This window comes from Hippoglossus hippoglossus, chromosome 6, assembly GCF_009819705.1.
Source record: "Hippoglossus hippoglossus isolate fHipHip1 chromosome 6, fHipHip1.pri, whole genome shotgun sequence".
NCBI classification, from domain to species: domain Eukaryota; kingdom Metazoa; phylum Chordata; class Actinopteri; order Pleuronectiformes; family Pleuronectidae; genus Hippoglossus; species Hippoglossus hippoglossus.
The window spans coordinates 13,685,089-13,700,721 of NC_047156.1; the positions used below are offsets into that span (position 1 = coordinate 13,685,089).

The following is a 15,633-nucleotide window of genomic DNA, read 5'->3' on the forward strand; positions in this document are numbered from 1 at the left end:
AAAATTAATGAATAAAAACATTGCTATCGCCAAAAGAAATTGTAACTCTAGTTGATGTTAGCAAATGGCTTGCTTTATCAGACCGACAGTCCAAAAGATTTTCAATTTTTTTTGTTTGATAAATTCTGAAAATATTGATCAGTGATTTAATAAGAGCTAATCACTTAAATATCTTTGTTTTAGCTCTACTAAAAAAGGTTCATGATCACTGTTATATAACGTTGTGTCAAACTACTAATCGTCTAATTGTTGCTCCACGAGTTGTATTCAATGTTTTCCATTATGAAAAGCTGTCTGGTTCGGGGCAGTATCACCTTTCTTTTGTTATGCTCATGTATTATTTGTCAGAAAAGGGGTGTAGTTCTGTAATCGTAACAAAAAGCACCTGTTTAAAGATTCATGCCGCGGCACCTTCCTGCGTTTGGTCCGTGTGTCGTCTTTTGTCCAACAGAGTGACACATTGTTCCCTCCTGCTGAAGCAGGGGCTGCGTGCTCTCCCCAGTGTTACAACTACTTAGGGGGCTCTATTGAAGTGAGCAGGATGTGATGGAGCAGACCTGGCTGCTGTGTAATTGGCTGTCATGCATGGCCCGTCTACCGGGCCTCTGATTAGCCATGCTACAGTTGGCTGGGCTTTGATTGTGTTAAACCTGACCCACACACACAGCAGCCACGGCTTCATTCTCAAACCTCTGATATGTCATGTAAGTGTGCAGAGTCGCAGCCAGACCCTATCACAACAATTTATGGGCTGATTACTTATTCTAATTTACTTGATTTTTTTTACTTCTAATTAAAGCTTCCTCATCCCCTCTATGGTACTTAAGCTGCCCTCTCTGCTCCTATCCAATTTAATTATTATGATGTACAGAATTAGCATTTGTTGGTCATTGTAGATCCAATTTGCATATTAAATTGAATAATTAAATGAGGACCGATGATTAAATAAAGTGGATGACAGATGACTTGTCTTTGTACAACCACAGCGGCAGTAAAAACTGAAGCCACGATTGACTCAAAAACATTTGCCTTTTGCTAATTTGATGCAAAATCTGTCTGTCCTCCACAAGCCGGGTTCTGCCAAAACGAATATTTAGAGAAAAGCTTAACTTGCTTTTGGGTTTGAAAATCTAATTTAGCAGTAAAAGAAAATCCCATTTGAGTATAGATTGTCAGGAAACAAGATCCCACACAACCTCCACACAAAGTTGATCTTTGCCAGTGGTCCGGTTCCTGGAACGCGTCCATTCAGCTCTGCTCCAAGATGGACGGCGTTAGGGGGAATATTTAGAGCAGCTTGAGCTTTTCTCAAGCTAATGTAAGCATTGGCAGAACACAAAAGCAGCCCGAGCCGAGGCTTGTGCGGCTGATTCACTGTCGGCACTTCAGCTTTTGTTTTTTTAATATATATATACATACACACATATATATTTATAATATATGAGAAGCCTGAAAAAAGGCCTCTCATAAAAAGAAGAGCTTTGAAGCTGCACCATACGTTGTGATGTATTCCCTTTGCTCTGAACACATTAATAATTCACCTTATGACACAAAAAGCTATTGGGAGAGTGACATATGTAGACTTGTGTGTTCGTCAACTGTCTCTGGTCGTGAAAGCCACTGAGCCATGTTGCCATATGTTTCATTGTCTGTTGGGTGCGCCAGTAGTGACGTCTTCACAGACACACACACACACACAAAAAAATACACTGAACAAATAAAACTCACTGTATAACTCGACATGTAACTGTGCTGCCTTTTTCCGTCAAGCGCTATGTCCCAGTAATCTCCTTGTCTTTTAGATCCAGTGATTCATTTGTGATTCATCCGCAGCGATGATCTGCCGAATCTTTGAACTGACGGAACTGTAATTTCAAACTGTTGACACGTTAACCCGCCTGATTTCCACTTGCCTTTCAAAGAGACACAAGCAATTTCAAGAGTGCGGAAATCTTAAGAAAACTACAGCTCTTCCTTGTGTACATGGAAAACGGCCACACACACACCAGCCGAGTGAGCTATATGTATATACACTTACTTAGAAACGGGTGTAATTTCAGGTAGTGTATTGAACCTTTTCCCTGCACTGGCTCCTGATATTACCTCTGTGATTAAGTTTCATAAATTGTTTTCTGTATAGCATCTCATGAGCTTTGTATTGTCTCTGGACTGAACATCCCACTCACACATCTCCAGAGCCCAGCCTTATCTGTGGGGGTCATTCCTCTTCTTCCTCTTCTCTACGAGGGCGTTTCCTCTGCCCTGCAGGCCCATGCCGAGCTTTGGGCCTGTAATTCCTGTTAACCTGATGTTGAAACGCTCCCTTCAGCAGTCCATTACTGCCAAGACAACCGAGCTGCTCACTGCCTGCAGGGTAAGTGCAGCTCGTGCAGACCGTAGGGAGCCAGCGCTGGGGAATGCACACTCTGTATCACCCAGCAGAGTAAACAGAGGCAGAGAGATGCAGACAGACGCACTCGGCGCTGACTGGCAGGAGAGGGCCTGATTGTTAGCTCGGTAGATGATTTACACTCCGCTTCAAGGGTGAACGCAGGTCCAACGCACTCGAAATGAAGCCGAGGAAACTTTTAGCCGTTCAGAGCTTTTCAGAGAGCAGTTTCCATTTGTCTGCGCTGTTGTCAGGTTAGTTTCAGTGTTATCTGAGGTACGATCTGGGATGGAATGACAGTGTCAGCTCACAGAGATAAATAAAGAGTTATTAAGTTTTATTGTGTAAACAGCAGGTTTTATTAGGTTGTAAGACAACCAACAGTTACCTTTTTTAAAAGTCAAGTTGGAGTGTCGATGTCAATGTCTGCTTCGCGAGCATCCAGTTGTCCAAAGGCAATTTGCACATGTCTCAATGAGCCATTGTAAATGTTGTAAAGAAGCACTAAACCGTTTGTTTGGCTTACTTTGCTTTGTGGTGTCTGCTGAGCTGTTTCTCTTATCAGTGAAGCAGCTCTACTGTGATGGATCTGGTTTATATTGTGGATGGATGGAGTGTCTGATGTATGACCCTGCTCTGATGCTGCTTATTCCAGAGGTGTTGGATCTGTCTAGACACTACAGTGCATGGAAACGCCTCGACACATTCAAGATCGTCACTTTCCTAGGGTGACATTTAAAAATAAATTAATATCTTACTTCATTCATCAAATCTTAACATTTCTTTGCCTCCTGCCGCAGTGCCCCATCCTCATGCTTGCAGTCTGATTATGCTCTTTGGGGATTCTTTATTGCATGGCTGGATGACAACTTTTTCTTCCTCTGTTTCTCAAATCTGTTTTAACTTTAGTTTCCGTTTGAACACAGGGTTTTCCCAGTAAATTTGTTTGCGTTTCAAGACATTAACTTTACACACTCTTTGTCGTAATTGTGGACAGTGAGGATGTTATGTAATGGAAGCATCATAAAAACTCTGCACCGTTTTAAAAACACCAGGGCTCTGAACTTAAGGGAGAACAGAACAGCTAAGACACTTGAGTTTTTACAGGGTCTGTGTTATACGCGGGCCAGATGTATGTGTTCAGATGCTTGTTGTTAGTTTTATGATGTCAGGCTTTGAGTTGCAGATACTTCAGCTGGAAGGGGAGACGTAACACTGCAGTGTAATCTCTGGTTGGAACCCGGTTCGGGCTCTGGTGTTGATCTTCACCTGGTCGAGGCGTGGAAAGTTGGCCGGGCCGACTCGTTTTCTTTTGTTACCTCCAGACTCTTGCTGCCACCAGGCTTTGTTTTATGTCCTCCTGCGTCAGCCACTTGAGAGTGGACAATTTGTTTAGGCAGCTGAAGATGGAACTGCGCGTAGTTGAGGATTATGAGATCGCTGGGTGATTTGTGGGTTGGATCTCCTCAGAGCCGCAGCTCAAACATCCAACACTCGCTATAGTGTTAAATTATGATACCTCAACCATAAATGTCCCGTGTTAAAACACATGAATGATTCTCTAGCTTTTGCAGAATCATGAGTTTGACTCTCTAATCAATTCAGCTGCATTAATTTATGACCCCCTCCCTCCCCCATTGCCTGTTCATCTTTGGGCAGTGTTGCAACAGACATGATAAATATGATATTGTAGGATTTAGTGGAAGGTAGCATGAAAATACTAAAAGAACATGCACTGAAAATAAGCAGCTCTACCTTGAAAACAACCAGAGCTCTCCCTTTTCCCCCTTCCTCCTGTGGATGACTTTGTCCAGTGAGTCCCACATTCCTCTGTGAAAAACACTCATTGAGTCAGTGTGGGGATTTTTGTTCGTCTACTGTTCCGCTCACACACTCACTGCATGTTTTTAAGACTATTACTATATTTCAATCAGCAGAGCAGAAATCATCCCCACACACATTCTCTTAGCTTCCAAAATCATCACGTTCATTTCTGCTTGACAAATGCGGCGCTCTCCACATTTGTAAGTATTTGTTATGTGTTACAGTCGAGTTTGTTTGATCTGTTCATATGGATTCTTTAAACAAGCGATGATGGGAGATGACGCTGCTTCGTGTCCCTTTGAACGCCGCTGTAGAGGGCAGCTCTGAGAAGCTTCACCTTGAACTGATAAAAGCAAAGAGTTATCGCTTTGTTTATCCTGCCGCTAAAACTTGGGAGTGCACTATCAAAGGGGAAGCGTATTAGAGAGCTTGTTTTTAAAATCTTGTAAATCTGGTTAATTTATGTCACTGTGACTTGGGGACCTCACCTTGCCCTTCTGGTTTGCATTGGCATTAAGCCCTCGGCTCGTAGAGTGTACCTGTAAAGCAGCGTTGTGGAGGGTTTTTTGTTTTACTTCTTAGCCACTGGTTATTTGGTCCTTTGCCCTCATTCCTCCAAGGCTCAGGGGGGTTGACCGAAGCATTAGGATGGGACCCCGTCCTTTGCACAGGTCCCCTCTCTAATAAAACAAGGCTGCTAGTGATTTGGTTTTAATGCTGGTGGCCCGGATGTGACGCTGTGTGTGATTGACGGACTGTGATGGAGAGCAGGGGTGAACATACCATTAATGGTATTGCTCATTTCTTAGAGTGGGGGTGGCCTCACTGTTCACACGCCAGCCGTACCCCTGTTGTACTTTGAACACCCTCTGAACAGGACCATCACTCCTGCACCGATTCTGGGATTCCTGTGTGTTGCTTAAAAGAGCTTAACGCAAAACTTGAAAGTGACATTTTCAGCCGCTGATAATGACATCAGTTCACATTTCTAATTTTGTTCCTCTTGTGTTGTGGCAGCCCTGCCATTGCTGTTGGTACAAAGGAAGAACAAAACATCCCATCAATGTGTTTTATAGCCAGTAATTGTGTGGTGGGAGGCTGTGCCCCCCAGGTCTCCTCCTAATGGCTTTTTGTGTGTTGTTTTAGTGGCAGATTTACATGTGGGAGGGGCACAGGCCTGTGATTTACGACCAGCAGTGCCACTGACTGGCCGCCTGACTGGCTCAGTGACTGACTGGCCCTGCTCCCTGTGTGTTCCAGGTGATAGTGCAGTCTGGCCGCCAGCCCAGCGTGCTGCAGAAACTGTGTCAGCTGCCCTTCCAGTACTTCAGCCACCCGCGCCTCATCAAAGTGCTCTTCCCCTCCCTCATCTCGGCCTGCTACAACAACCCTCAGAACAAGGTCATCCTGCAGCAGGACATGAGCTGTGTGCTGCTGGCTACGTTCATTCAGGTAAACACGGGACCATGGACACACATACAGTACATGAACCCACATATACTGTGTATTATAACACTTGTACATGCTATAAATAAACACATCTATGATTTAATTATCAGGACCAAATTAAGTGTTGTAGCCCAAAAAACAGACATTTTTAAACGAGGTTTGAATTTCTTTCAATGCTAATGTTAAAGTGAACAAGTGCCCTTTATCACCACATTGTATATGAATGTAATGAGATCAGATACATATATAATGTACACAAAAAATGTTTTGTACAATATATAAAAATTCCGCACATTTTTTTCATTAAACGAAAAAAAATCAAGGCAAGATATCCATTCTCTGAAACAAGTGAAAATAATATTTTGATTCACAAAACCCAGATCATTATGCAGATCCACACTAAATTCCACCTGCTCATAGATATTAGCACTCTTTTTTTTATTTATTTCATTAAGATCTCTGCATTATGTTTTGAGAAATTCACTTTAATGTTGAAAAATGCTCTTTCTCGCAATGTAAAAGAAAGTCAAAACGAGAATGTCTCTCATTAGAGCGCATACCTCCCCCAAGGCCCGACAGTCCCCTTAAACTCAAGCTGCACCAAACTACACACACTCAGGTATCGGTCCATAAACGTGCTTGATTTTTGTCATCAAGATGCAGGAATTATTCCTTATGGGGACAGAATACGGTCTTGCAATGTTAAAGTGGGAAAAAAATCCAGGATCCCACACCGCACCCTTCCTCCAAGTTGCATGGAAATCAGTTCCGTTAGTTTTGTGTGATATTGCTGACAAATACACACATGAGAAAACATAACCTCTATGGTGGAGGTAGAAATGTATCTAAAAGAATCCTCCTCTCTGGCTTCAAGAGTTCTATGCTTCTAAATAAAACTCAAATTCTTTTTCTGTCAAAACTCATCTTTGACAGGTGATGAATGATCATTCACCCTGTTCAGTGGATGTGTAACAGCAGGTTTTTTTTTTTTTACAAACATAAACAGCTTCCTTCACAGTGGATTTACCTGCCACTGCTTCAGCTCCCAGTAAACAGCTTGTCTCCTTCATCTTCCTCTAACAACCCGCCCCTCACCGCTCTGCAGCCACCACTGTTTAGACACCGATTAACTTCCATTCAAAGGGAGACGAGCTATTGTCATTTCTTTCAAACAAAGCAATAATGCATGGCGTCCTGCCCCGCTGCCCTCATTGTTGAGTTAACCTCAGGAGCATTCCTGGGACTCTTTCCTCTAGGATGGTTCGATATCATTGTTGTTCTAAAAAAAAAAAAAAGTTTAATCAGAAAACATTTTGATTAAACTGTTACATCAATCTTGTTTAGAGTTTTTCTCTAAACAAGAGAATTTTTTTTGCTGGAAGCAAATTTAAAATAAGGCAAATGAATTTCTATGCACACACAGCGTTTCAAATACCGGCAGTTTACTGTAAGAGTTGACATTAATGCTTCTTTTTAATCCCCCTAGGATTGTGCTGCAAATGAGAACGTGTCAGACAACAAGACAAAGCAAGCAGGTATGTAATTCACATTTCTGTAATTCCATAACTATAAAATTGGAGGGATTGTATAGATTTTATATTTTTGACTCTTTTAAGATATTTTAATGGTTTATAAAATGTGTTGAATCATAGGAAATTGGACTACAGTTTCTTCCATCAACACCAGTAATATTTATAATTTTTTTAGACGCATAAGTAAGGAGTTTTTATTGAGAAGATTTCCTTTGTTTGTTTGTTTGTTTGTTTGTTTGTTTGTTTGTTTTTTAGATTAAATTCAAAATAATTTCTTTGTTTTAAAAGATAGAGGATTTGTGTTGAATACGCTGGATAACGTCAATTTTGTTTTCTGTCCGTGCAAAGTGTCCCAGCTGCTGGATTACTGTGAGTTGTCCAACCGCTTTCCACAAGATCAGTGGGACGCAGCGCTGCAGTTCTTCCTCAAGAAGCAGGAGGAGTGATGCCCACTGTGTTCGCACAGTGTAAATACTACAAAAGAGACTGAGATCCGAACGTGGTTGAATTTTCTTTTTCTGACTTAGATGTTCTTATATGTTCTTCAGTCGATGACAAATACTAAGATGTGAAGTCTTTTCCCATGTCGGTTCATCTGTTTCTGTTCTGTTCTTTGAAGTCAGATTGATATGTAAAAGGAATTTGCACTAGATGTCTTATTTGTATTTTGCGATTAAAACACACACACAAGTTTTCCATGTAACCTTTAAACGAACGTGTTTCTTAATGCCTCCGCGCCGGCGACATTATGTTTTAGTAAGGAGACGTAACAAGTTTTCTTTGAGAAGATTTTCGTTGGTTTTTTTAAGGATTTGTGTTGAATAGGCAGGATGACGTCAATTTAGTTCTCTGTCCGTGCAAAGTGTCCCAGCTGCTGGATTACTGCGAGTTGTCCAACTGCTTTCCACAAGATCAGTGGGACTGGACGCTGCAGTTCTTCCTCAAGAAGCAGGACGAGTGATGACCACTGTCCTCAGTGTGGACACGTACTGTGTAAACACTACGAAAAAGACTGAGATGTGGACGTGTTTGAATTTTAGTTTTCTGACTCAGTCTACACATGGGGGGTAAATTATATGTTCTTCAGACTATGACAAATACTAAGATTGTGAAGTCTTCTTCCATGTCGGTTGTTTTTATTTCTTTGAAGTCAGATTGATTTGTAAGAGGAATTTGCACAAAATGTCTTGTTTGTATTTTGCGATTAAAACACACACACACAAGTTTTCCATGTAACTTCTAAACGAACGTGTTTTTTTATGCTTCGGCGACAGACAGTGGTCGGAGGCATGATGTTTTCAGGTTGTCCGTCCCATGCCCATGAACGGGATATCTCAACAATGACTTGAGGGAATGTCTTCAAATTTTGTACAAACATTCACTGAAACTCAAAGATTAACTGCTAACATTTTGGTGGTCAAGGTCACAGTGACAGTAAATATGTGGCCCAGGACACATTCGTGTTCCCACTGTTAAAACAGTGTTGACACCTCCGAATGTGGCCTGGCGTGATTTGACCGTTATCTGATCAGAGTGCGTTCACTCCTGAACTTAGAGCTGTCCACTTGTGAACGAATCACAAAAACCAAATGTTAATACCAGGTGTGTACAGGGTCATAGACTCAAAGATGAACTGGTTAGATTTTGGTGGTCGAAGGTCTAAAGGTCAAGGTCACGCAGACAGTGGTCACGCAAGCAAAGTCACGCAAGCAAAGCTTACAAGCTCCTGGGCATCACTGGTGCACGCAACATGAAAGCATCAGTAGAGCTTCACGATGGCTGTGGATCAGGAGGGACAACAAACTGTGGGCTGATGCTTCTTGGACACAGGCTGGGAACTAATCCCTCCCGGTCGTGTAACCTGGGCGAGGGTGTCTGAAGTTGAAAGACCCAGTGACCCCAGGTACCGTCACTGAAGATGTGTCCAAGTGCATCACATGATGTGTGTTAATACCGTGTGAATTGAGTGTTTTTGTCTGTTTTTAATGTGAATGAGCAGAATGTTTTCTTTTGTCAGGTTTAAGTTGAATGACCTGATATATGTTCTGTTCAGAGTCACCTAAAATTAATATAATATTTTGAGTTATTTACATTTCTGTATAAAAAACTATACTGATGTTTATGTATTCTTGTTCCTCATTTTTATTCCGTGCAAATTAAACAAATTGAAAGTTAAACCACGACTCGAACCTCCTCTTGTGCCTTTGTTTGACTTGTATTTCCATCAGTTAGATCCTCATTCACTTTACATATTTAAGACATGTCTGTGGGTTGGTACATTTCTGCAAATCGTAGACAACAAATGCCTCTGCTGAATCGCAATGCGACACCTTGAAGGAAATATGATTTTCAGATGCATACAAATATTTTAACGTTTTTCAGCATGTGCGTTTTAAGGACGCCATCTCCCCTTGTGCACGGCCTGTGCTCATCATTGGAGGCTTATTAGTCTAAATTGAAAATATAGTGGTAAAGTTTAAAATTTAAAATAGCCCAACATTAGATCATCAAAACTGCCTTTAGTTCAGCACATAATGAAAATCAACCTGCACATTTAGACGCACGATAAAAGCCTGTGTGTTTATTTGGGGCTTTAGCCTCATTTATACCGATCACTGTCTATTAACTGTCATTATTCTTTAATTAACATTTCTGTAAATATCATGTTGCCACTGCTGTGTCTCCTGTCCACCCTTTTAAAAGATTCAGTGCGGGAGCGTGTCTTAAAGACTTAACAGGATTTGGATTCTCAGCGAGCCTCCGGTTTCCTTCCACTGATAAAAAACGATCCCTCCCCAACAAATTGTTGAGGTGTAGAGTGTCAGTCCGGGCTTGACCTCTGACCCGTGTGCTCCCTTGTCCGGCGGCTATTTTGCCATTGGAGGATTTTTTTTCTCTCTCTAGTGGAATGAAAATAAACTCGGGACGCGCCAGGATGCGTCCGTGGGCTGGAGGCAGAGTCTCCTCCGTGTTGTTGTGGGTCCAGTCGGTGTGGATCCTCCTGCAGGTGATGCCAGATGCTGATAAGCGGCCGCCCCTGTCTAGACTCGCAAACCGTGGGCCTCAGGTTAGATGGCATTAGGCCATTTGTTTAGCTTAATCAATTTGATCCTTTTTATCACTGTATCTGGAGGAAAACATACTAATGTTTGTTATGATTGGGCCCATGTAAAACCCTGGCTGTTGCATCCAGATGCCTTAATAATACAGATTACACTGATGATCTCAATTAAACAGGCCCGAGGCTGCTGCTTCTGCTTCTCTGACCTATGACACACAGGCCAAATGTTACTAGTATCTTGTCATCCATCTGTCACTGATCCACTTGGCTGAGAAGGACTTTAAAAAAAACTGTTTTGTTTTTTTAAATCACATTTTAAAATCACTATAAATATATCTGGTATCCACAATCTAAACGCTTCTCTTTATTTAGACCTTAGTGTGTTTTTATAATAACTAATCCTCTGCAAAGTTTGAATTGGAAGCTCTGAAACCCAGGTCAAACATTATATGAAACATTTCCATTTAACTCAACACTGATTTATTTTTTTTGTCCGGTGCCATAATTTAAAAAAAAATCCCTCACGGAACAAATAGATTTTTTTCATGCAAATAATCAGTTAGAACTATGCTTTTATTGATAAGATCCACTATGTCCGTCCTCGTAATAAATAATATTAATAATAACTTAATTTTCTTCCTGCAGAAAAACGTAATGTACAAGAGTCGATATTGAAACTTACAAATCATGCATCATCTACACAGTTTGTCTCTGAGTCTGATAGAAACATACTGGTATGTGTTAAACGCTCAGATGGTCCAGTTACAGGATGGTTCCAACATATTCCCCATCACGTTGTGTCCAGCTCAGGCTCATGCATCAGGCGAGAGAGGCCAACGCTGTGTCCATCAGCAGCTGCCCAAGTGTCCTTGAGCAAGGCTGGGGTTAAAGGGAATAGTCAGACTTGGATACATCCTCGATTATAATCCATCCATCCTGGTCCCTTATTGGGGTTTTCTTCTTGGTTGAATGTCACTGCGCGCCTCCTCATCCTCCTCCTCCTCCCCCTCCTCCTCCCTGCAGCCGCTCAGAGGAGGTGCGGGGTGTTGGTGGGTGGGGGGGCTCGCGGTGACCTCCAGGCCCCCTCACGTGTCCACGGGACTCGGCACCATGCTGTTCGGTGTGTCCGGTAACTGCGACGACAGGGAGGTCACGTCGCTGCCCGAGGAGTTGCCCAGAGAACCGGACTCAGAGAAGGACACCTGCCGGAGGATCAATGGTCACATTTAAGTTTCCATGTATTTATTTAAAGTATCAGACTTATGTCTATTAAAAATATATGAAATCACTTTAATCAGACTTAAATAATCCTATGATTAATTGACTCCATGGGGCTCAACATGAGAGCACCATTTGGCACAATAAACAACTTCCTTGTTTACACTTTAAAAAGCACATGTCATTTAAACTGGATTTTAATTTAAAATCACAACTGAATGTATTCATTAGTTCGATTTCCCTTTTATTTTTATTTTTATTTTTTATATTTCCTCTCACATTTAAAGGTATTCCAGGTTTACTTATTATACTGTTATCTATTTTTAAATCTCTCCGTTGTGTTGAGACTAATAAAGGATTATCTTATTTTATCTTACAATTATATATAATATCTTACTATTTACAATTAATATAATAGTTCTATTACATTTATATATATTATATATTATTTACATTTATAAGTGTTGCATGTTTACTTATTTTTACTTAAATTATGTTTTTGACTGTCTCCGTTGTGCGACTAATCAAGGATTCTCTTTTTTTAATCTTATATACCATCATCATCATCATCATCATCAACATCAACATCAACAACAACAACAACATATTAACTAGACCATCATCTTAATCAGAATTAATCGTCAATATAAATAAATATTACAATCTTAAACAAAACATGTCAACCTTTTCTCTCAGTGTGTGTGTGTGTGTGTGTGTGTGTGTGGAAGTTATTCTATTCCCCATTTGCACATTATAGGACGGATTGAATTTTGACTGCTAATAATAATAATCCATTTACCAGTTGTTGGAAGGCAGGCTGGTCCAGGTCGCTCTGCAGGGCGAAGTCGCTGAGGGTTTTCCAGGGAGGCTGGTAGGTCTGCACCTCCACCGGGTTCCCCTGCACCGTGTTGTCATGCCGGATGGGGCTGCCTGCCACCAGAGGGGTTCCCGTCAGGCCCTGCAGGTTCTACACAAGAGAAAAACACTCAGTTCAACCACATCTTAAACCGGACACGTTATTTCTGCAACAAGGATTCTCTCCTGCATGATAAGTCTGGTTAATGCAAAAGATGAATACAAATCAGAGCTGTTTTTTCCTTAGACAACAAACCCACTATTGCTGAGGAAATACATTTAAATTTAACTTCATTGTTATCAATTTATTATGAATCTATAATAATGCAAACGTTTAAATAAACTGTGCCTTTAAATCTTACAAACCTTTACCTTTACAAGGGTAAATAAATAAAAGTAAAATAAATAATAAACTAGCCAATGTTTATTTTTGTCTCTTTTACCAAATTTACTGCCCCAATAACACAATTAAGATAATTTAAAAAATAATTTGATATAAATGTTTTCTGGTTTATGACAATTTCGCCTCCTGTCTGAATATTTACAGAATCGCGAGGAGACAAAAACAAGTTGTCAGAGGTTTTTATTCTAGTTCTTTAAAACTTTCATGGCAACAGTTATTTAATTTTCTAAATTTTGTATTTACAGTTAGGTGTTGTTTTATGTTAAAAATCTGAATTTACAATGCTTTTCATCTGGCAGTGTATATTTACACTACACTGCACATCATCTGGTTCCTGGTTATTCACACGCTCTGTTGTTAAGGTTTCAACATTTATTATTGAATGAGTGAAGGAATTCATCAAGTGTTTTATGGTGAAATAGAGACAATAAGTGAGAGAATATTGTGCAGATGTTGCACACGTTGATTTGACTTAATAAACTTTAGATCAATACAATACAAAGTGTGGGACCTTGAGAAGGGAACTCACGGTTTTGTCGCTGTGCTCCTGCAGCTGCAGCTGCTTCATGAGGATGGTCCTCTTCTTGTCTTTGCAGCGCTTGTTCTGGAACCAGACGCGGATCACCCGGGGGCTGAGGCTGGTCATCTCCACCAGCTGCTCCTTCATCAGAGCGTCCGGCCTCGGGTTGGCGTTGTAGCACGTCCGCAGGGTGTGGAGCTGCTTCTCGTTCAGCACCGTCCGGATCCGGGTGGTCTTCTCGGACTGCTTGTGGACGTGGCCCCGGTGATGTGGAGGGTGGCGGACCGAAACCGGTTCTGGGGGGGGGGGGGGGGGATTTCATTATTTTATACTAAAGAAATTATGAATATATAAATATGCCTCGATTGAAATGAATAAATAGATTATTAAACCTGCCACCTCTATAATATACTATAATCAATTTCAATCAAAACATAACAAAGTCTATGATTTTATTTTATTATGGTAATTTAGGATTTTTTTTGTGTGCATTAAATGCCAAATATTATCAGGCTGTCGGCCTATAAGGTCAATGCGTTCATACAGTGAACAGACATACTGCACTGTATGTGTAGACAAGAACAAAATAATACATATATATATATATACAATTATATAGAAATATAATTATGTCTGATTCTATATATGCCTCAATATAAATGTATTAAGACTAGGGCTATATATCCAAACAAAATACACTTATTATTTAGCAAGTAAGAGAAAAGAAAGAGGCATAATAATAATAATAATAATAATAATAATAATAATAATAATAATAATAATAATAATAATAATAATGATAATATTTTTAATAATAATAATAATACCTGAGATGTGCAGCGGTCTGCTGTGGATGTTCCCCGGGCTGAGCGGGCTCCCAGCAGAGCTCCGCTCCGCCAGCAGACCGTGGTCCGCCCGACACAGCAGCTCCTCGTCCCGCAGGCAGAACTCGTCCCCGGGCAGGAGGTGTCGACTGCACACCGAGCACCGAAAACACTCCATGTGGTAGACGCTGTCCCGGGCTCTCATCACCAGGTCGCTGCTGCAGAAGCCCATGTTACACTTTGCACATTTGATGCCAAACAACCTGGGAAACGGAGCAGATCGGTGCCATGAATACATTGTCCCTGAATTATCCGTATTATTGCATTAAAGGGAAGTTACGCTGAGCTGCACCAGTCAGAAGAAGCGCAATAGAAGCAAATAGAATAAAATAGAAAAAGAAACACACAAATCTGATGCAGGCCTGCAGCTCATGATGCACTTTTGCGCACTTTGCCACATCACTAATATCCTGCTCCCTCGCCTCTTTCCTTTTCAACAAAACAAGGCCTCTAAAAAAAAAAACACACACAGGAGAGTATTTTAAAACAAAGTCCTGCACATTTTGACCTCCGTACCTTGCATAGTCTCGTTTACAGTAAGTCTTTCCGTCTCGCACGAAGCAAGTGCACGTCTCGTCCAGGTACTGGCTGCACTCCGCGCACTTGAGGCAGGCTGCGTGCCACTCCAGGTCCGGGGAGACTCTCAGGATGTACTGGTCGTGTATCTGACTTCCACAGCCCACACACATTGCGATTCCCGACTTCTCTGCGTGAGAGTGGGACCGTGCATTAATGCATTTTAATCCCCGTGTGACTTCACCTGAAGGAGAGGAACTGTTGTTTGTCGCAGCGGAACAAACATGCCAAGAATATTGCGCTGAATTATTATTATGATGAGGCCACAGCAGCTGAAAATATCTCCAACTGCATGTGTCGCGTTTTAAATATAACTTTACTTTAGAGACTTGTAGAGTCTAACTTAAGCTGTTGACTATGCTTTATAGTTTCTGTTTTACATATTATTCTGCAAGCTTGGAAATTAATGGAGCCATTTAACGTCTAATTCAAGATCCTACACGCCGGTAACAGGAAAAGAAAACTCCCCTTTCAGAGAGTTGAGTAGAATGAGGAGTATCTTACTTTTTGAATGATCCCCCATATCATCCAAGAAAGAAGTGTTGAGCAGGATATCCACCATGCAGGAGAAGTGGCCCAGTGCGGGACGACAGAAGAAGAGGAGAGGAGAAGAGAAGAGAAGAGAGGAAGAGGAGAGCGTCCCGTCCCTGGCTGGATGAGCAACTTGTATTCCTCCACCGAGAGAGAGAGAGGGGGAGAGAGAGAGAGAGAGAGAGAGAGAGACAGAGAGAGAGAGAGAGAGAAAACAAAGATCCTCGACCAGTGACGTAGACCTGGACCTCTCTCCCGGACAGACTCATGCAAATATCTCCTGCTGGACCCTCGCTCGTTTTTTCTTTTCGACTTCTGGGATTGGCTGAGAAGATATACTTGTGTGTGTGTGTGTGTGTGTGTGTGTGTGTGTGTGTGTGTGTGTGTGTGT

The 15,633-nt window shown here is 41.4% G+C and overlaps 2 protein-coding genes across 8 annotated transcripts in view; one reads left to right on the plus strand and one right to left on the minus strand.

Annotated features, from left to right (window-relative positions):
* Positions 1–9,400, plus strand: part of scaper (S-phase cyclin A-associated protein in the ER) — a 60,136-nt gene extending 50,736 nt beyond the window's left edge. For 3 of the 5 annotated variants that reach the window (XM_034586936.1, XM_034586940.1, XM_034586939.1), the window contains 3 exons: positions 5,474–5,665; positions 7,149–7,197; positions 7,543–8,430. In XM_034586936.1, coding sequence (XP_034442827.1) covers positions 5,474–5,665; positions 7,149–7,197; positions 7,543–7,640 — 339 coding nt within the window. In that variant the 3' untranslated portion in view covers positions 7,641–8,430. Of the gene's footprint in view, positions 1–5,473; positions 5,666–7,148; positions 7,198–7,542 lie in introns of all 5 variants that reach the window. The other 2 variants (XM_034586938.1, XM_034586937.1) reach the window with 2 other exon arrangements.
* Positions 9,401–10,992: 1,592 nt separating this feature from the next.
* On the minus strand, positions 10,993–15,398 carry isl2a (ISL LIM homeobox 2a). Of its 3 annotated transcripts, none has more exons than XM_034586954.1 (6): positions 15,216–15,398; positions 14,652–14,895; positions 14,079–14,338; positions 13,261–13,547; positions 12,273–12,440; positions 10,993–11,457 (listed from the first exon to the last, which is right to left on the minus strand). In XM_034586954.1, exons 1-6 carry the CDS (start codon positions 15,271–15,273, stop codon positions 11,341–11,343), a joined length of 1,134 nt encoding a protein of 377 aa, XP_034442845.1. In that variant the 5' UTR covers positions 15,274–15,398; the 3' UTR covers positions 10,993–11,340. The 3 variants fall into 3 exon arrangements, with proteins under 3 accessions (XP_034442845.1, XP_034442846.1, XP_034442844.1); XM_034586955.1 differs by having other exon boundaries at positions 14,652–14,841; positions 15,216–15,395; XM_034586953.1 differs by having other exon boundaries at positions 14,652–14,836; positions 15,216–15,360.
* Between the last annotated feature and the right edge of the window lie 235 nt (positions 15,399–15,633).

Coding starts and splice junctions, on each gene's coding strand:
- isl2a (XM_034586954.1), bottom strand. CDS start 15,273: ATGGTGGATATCCTGCTCAACACTTCTTTCTTGGATGATATGGGGGAT. Junction 14,896..15,215: donor TATGGGGGATCATTCAAAAA/GTAAGATACTCC, acceptor CCTCTCCTTCAG/GTGAAGTCACACGGGGATTA. Junction 11,458..12,272: donor AGCCTGCCTTCCAACAACTG/GTAAATGGATTA, acceptor ATCCTCCGGCAG/GTGTCCTTCTCTGAGTCCGG.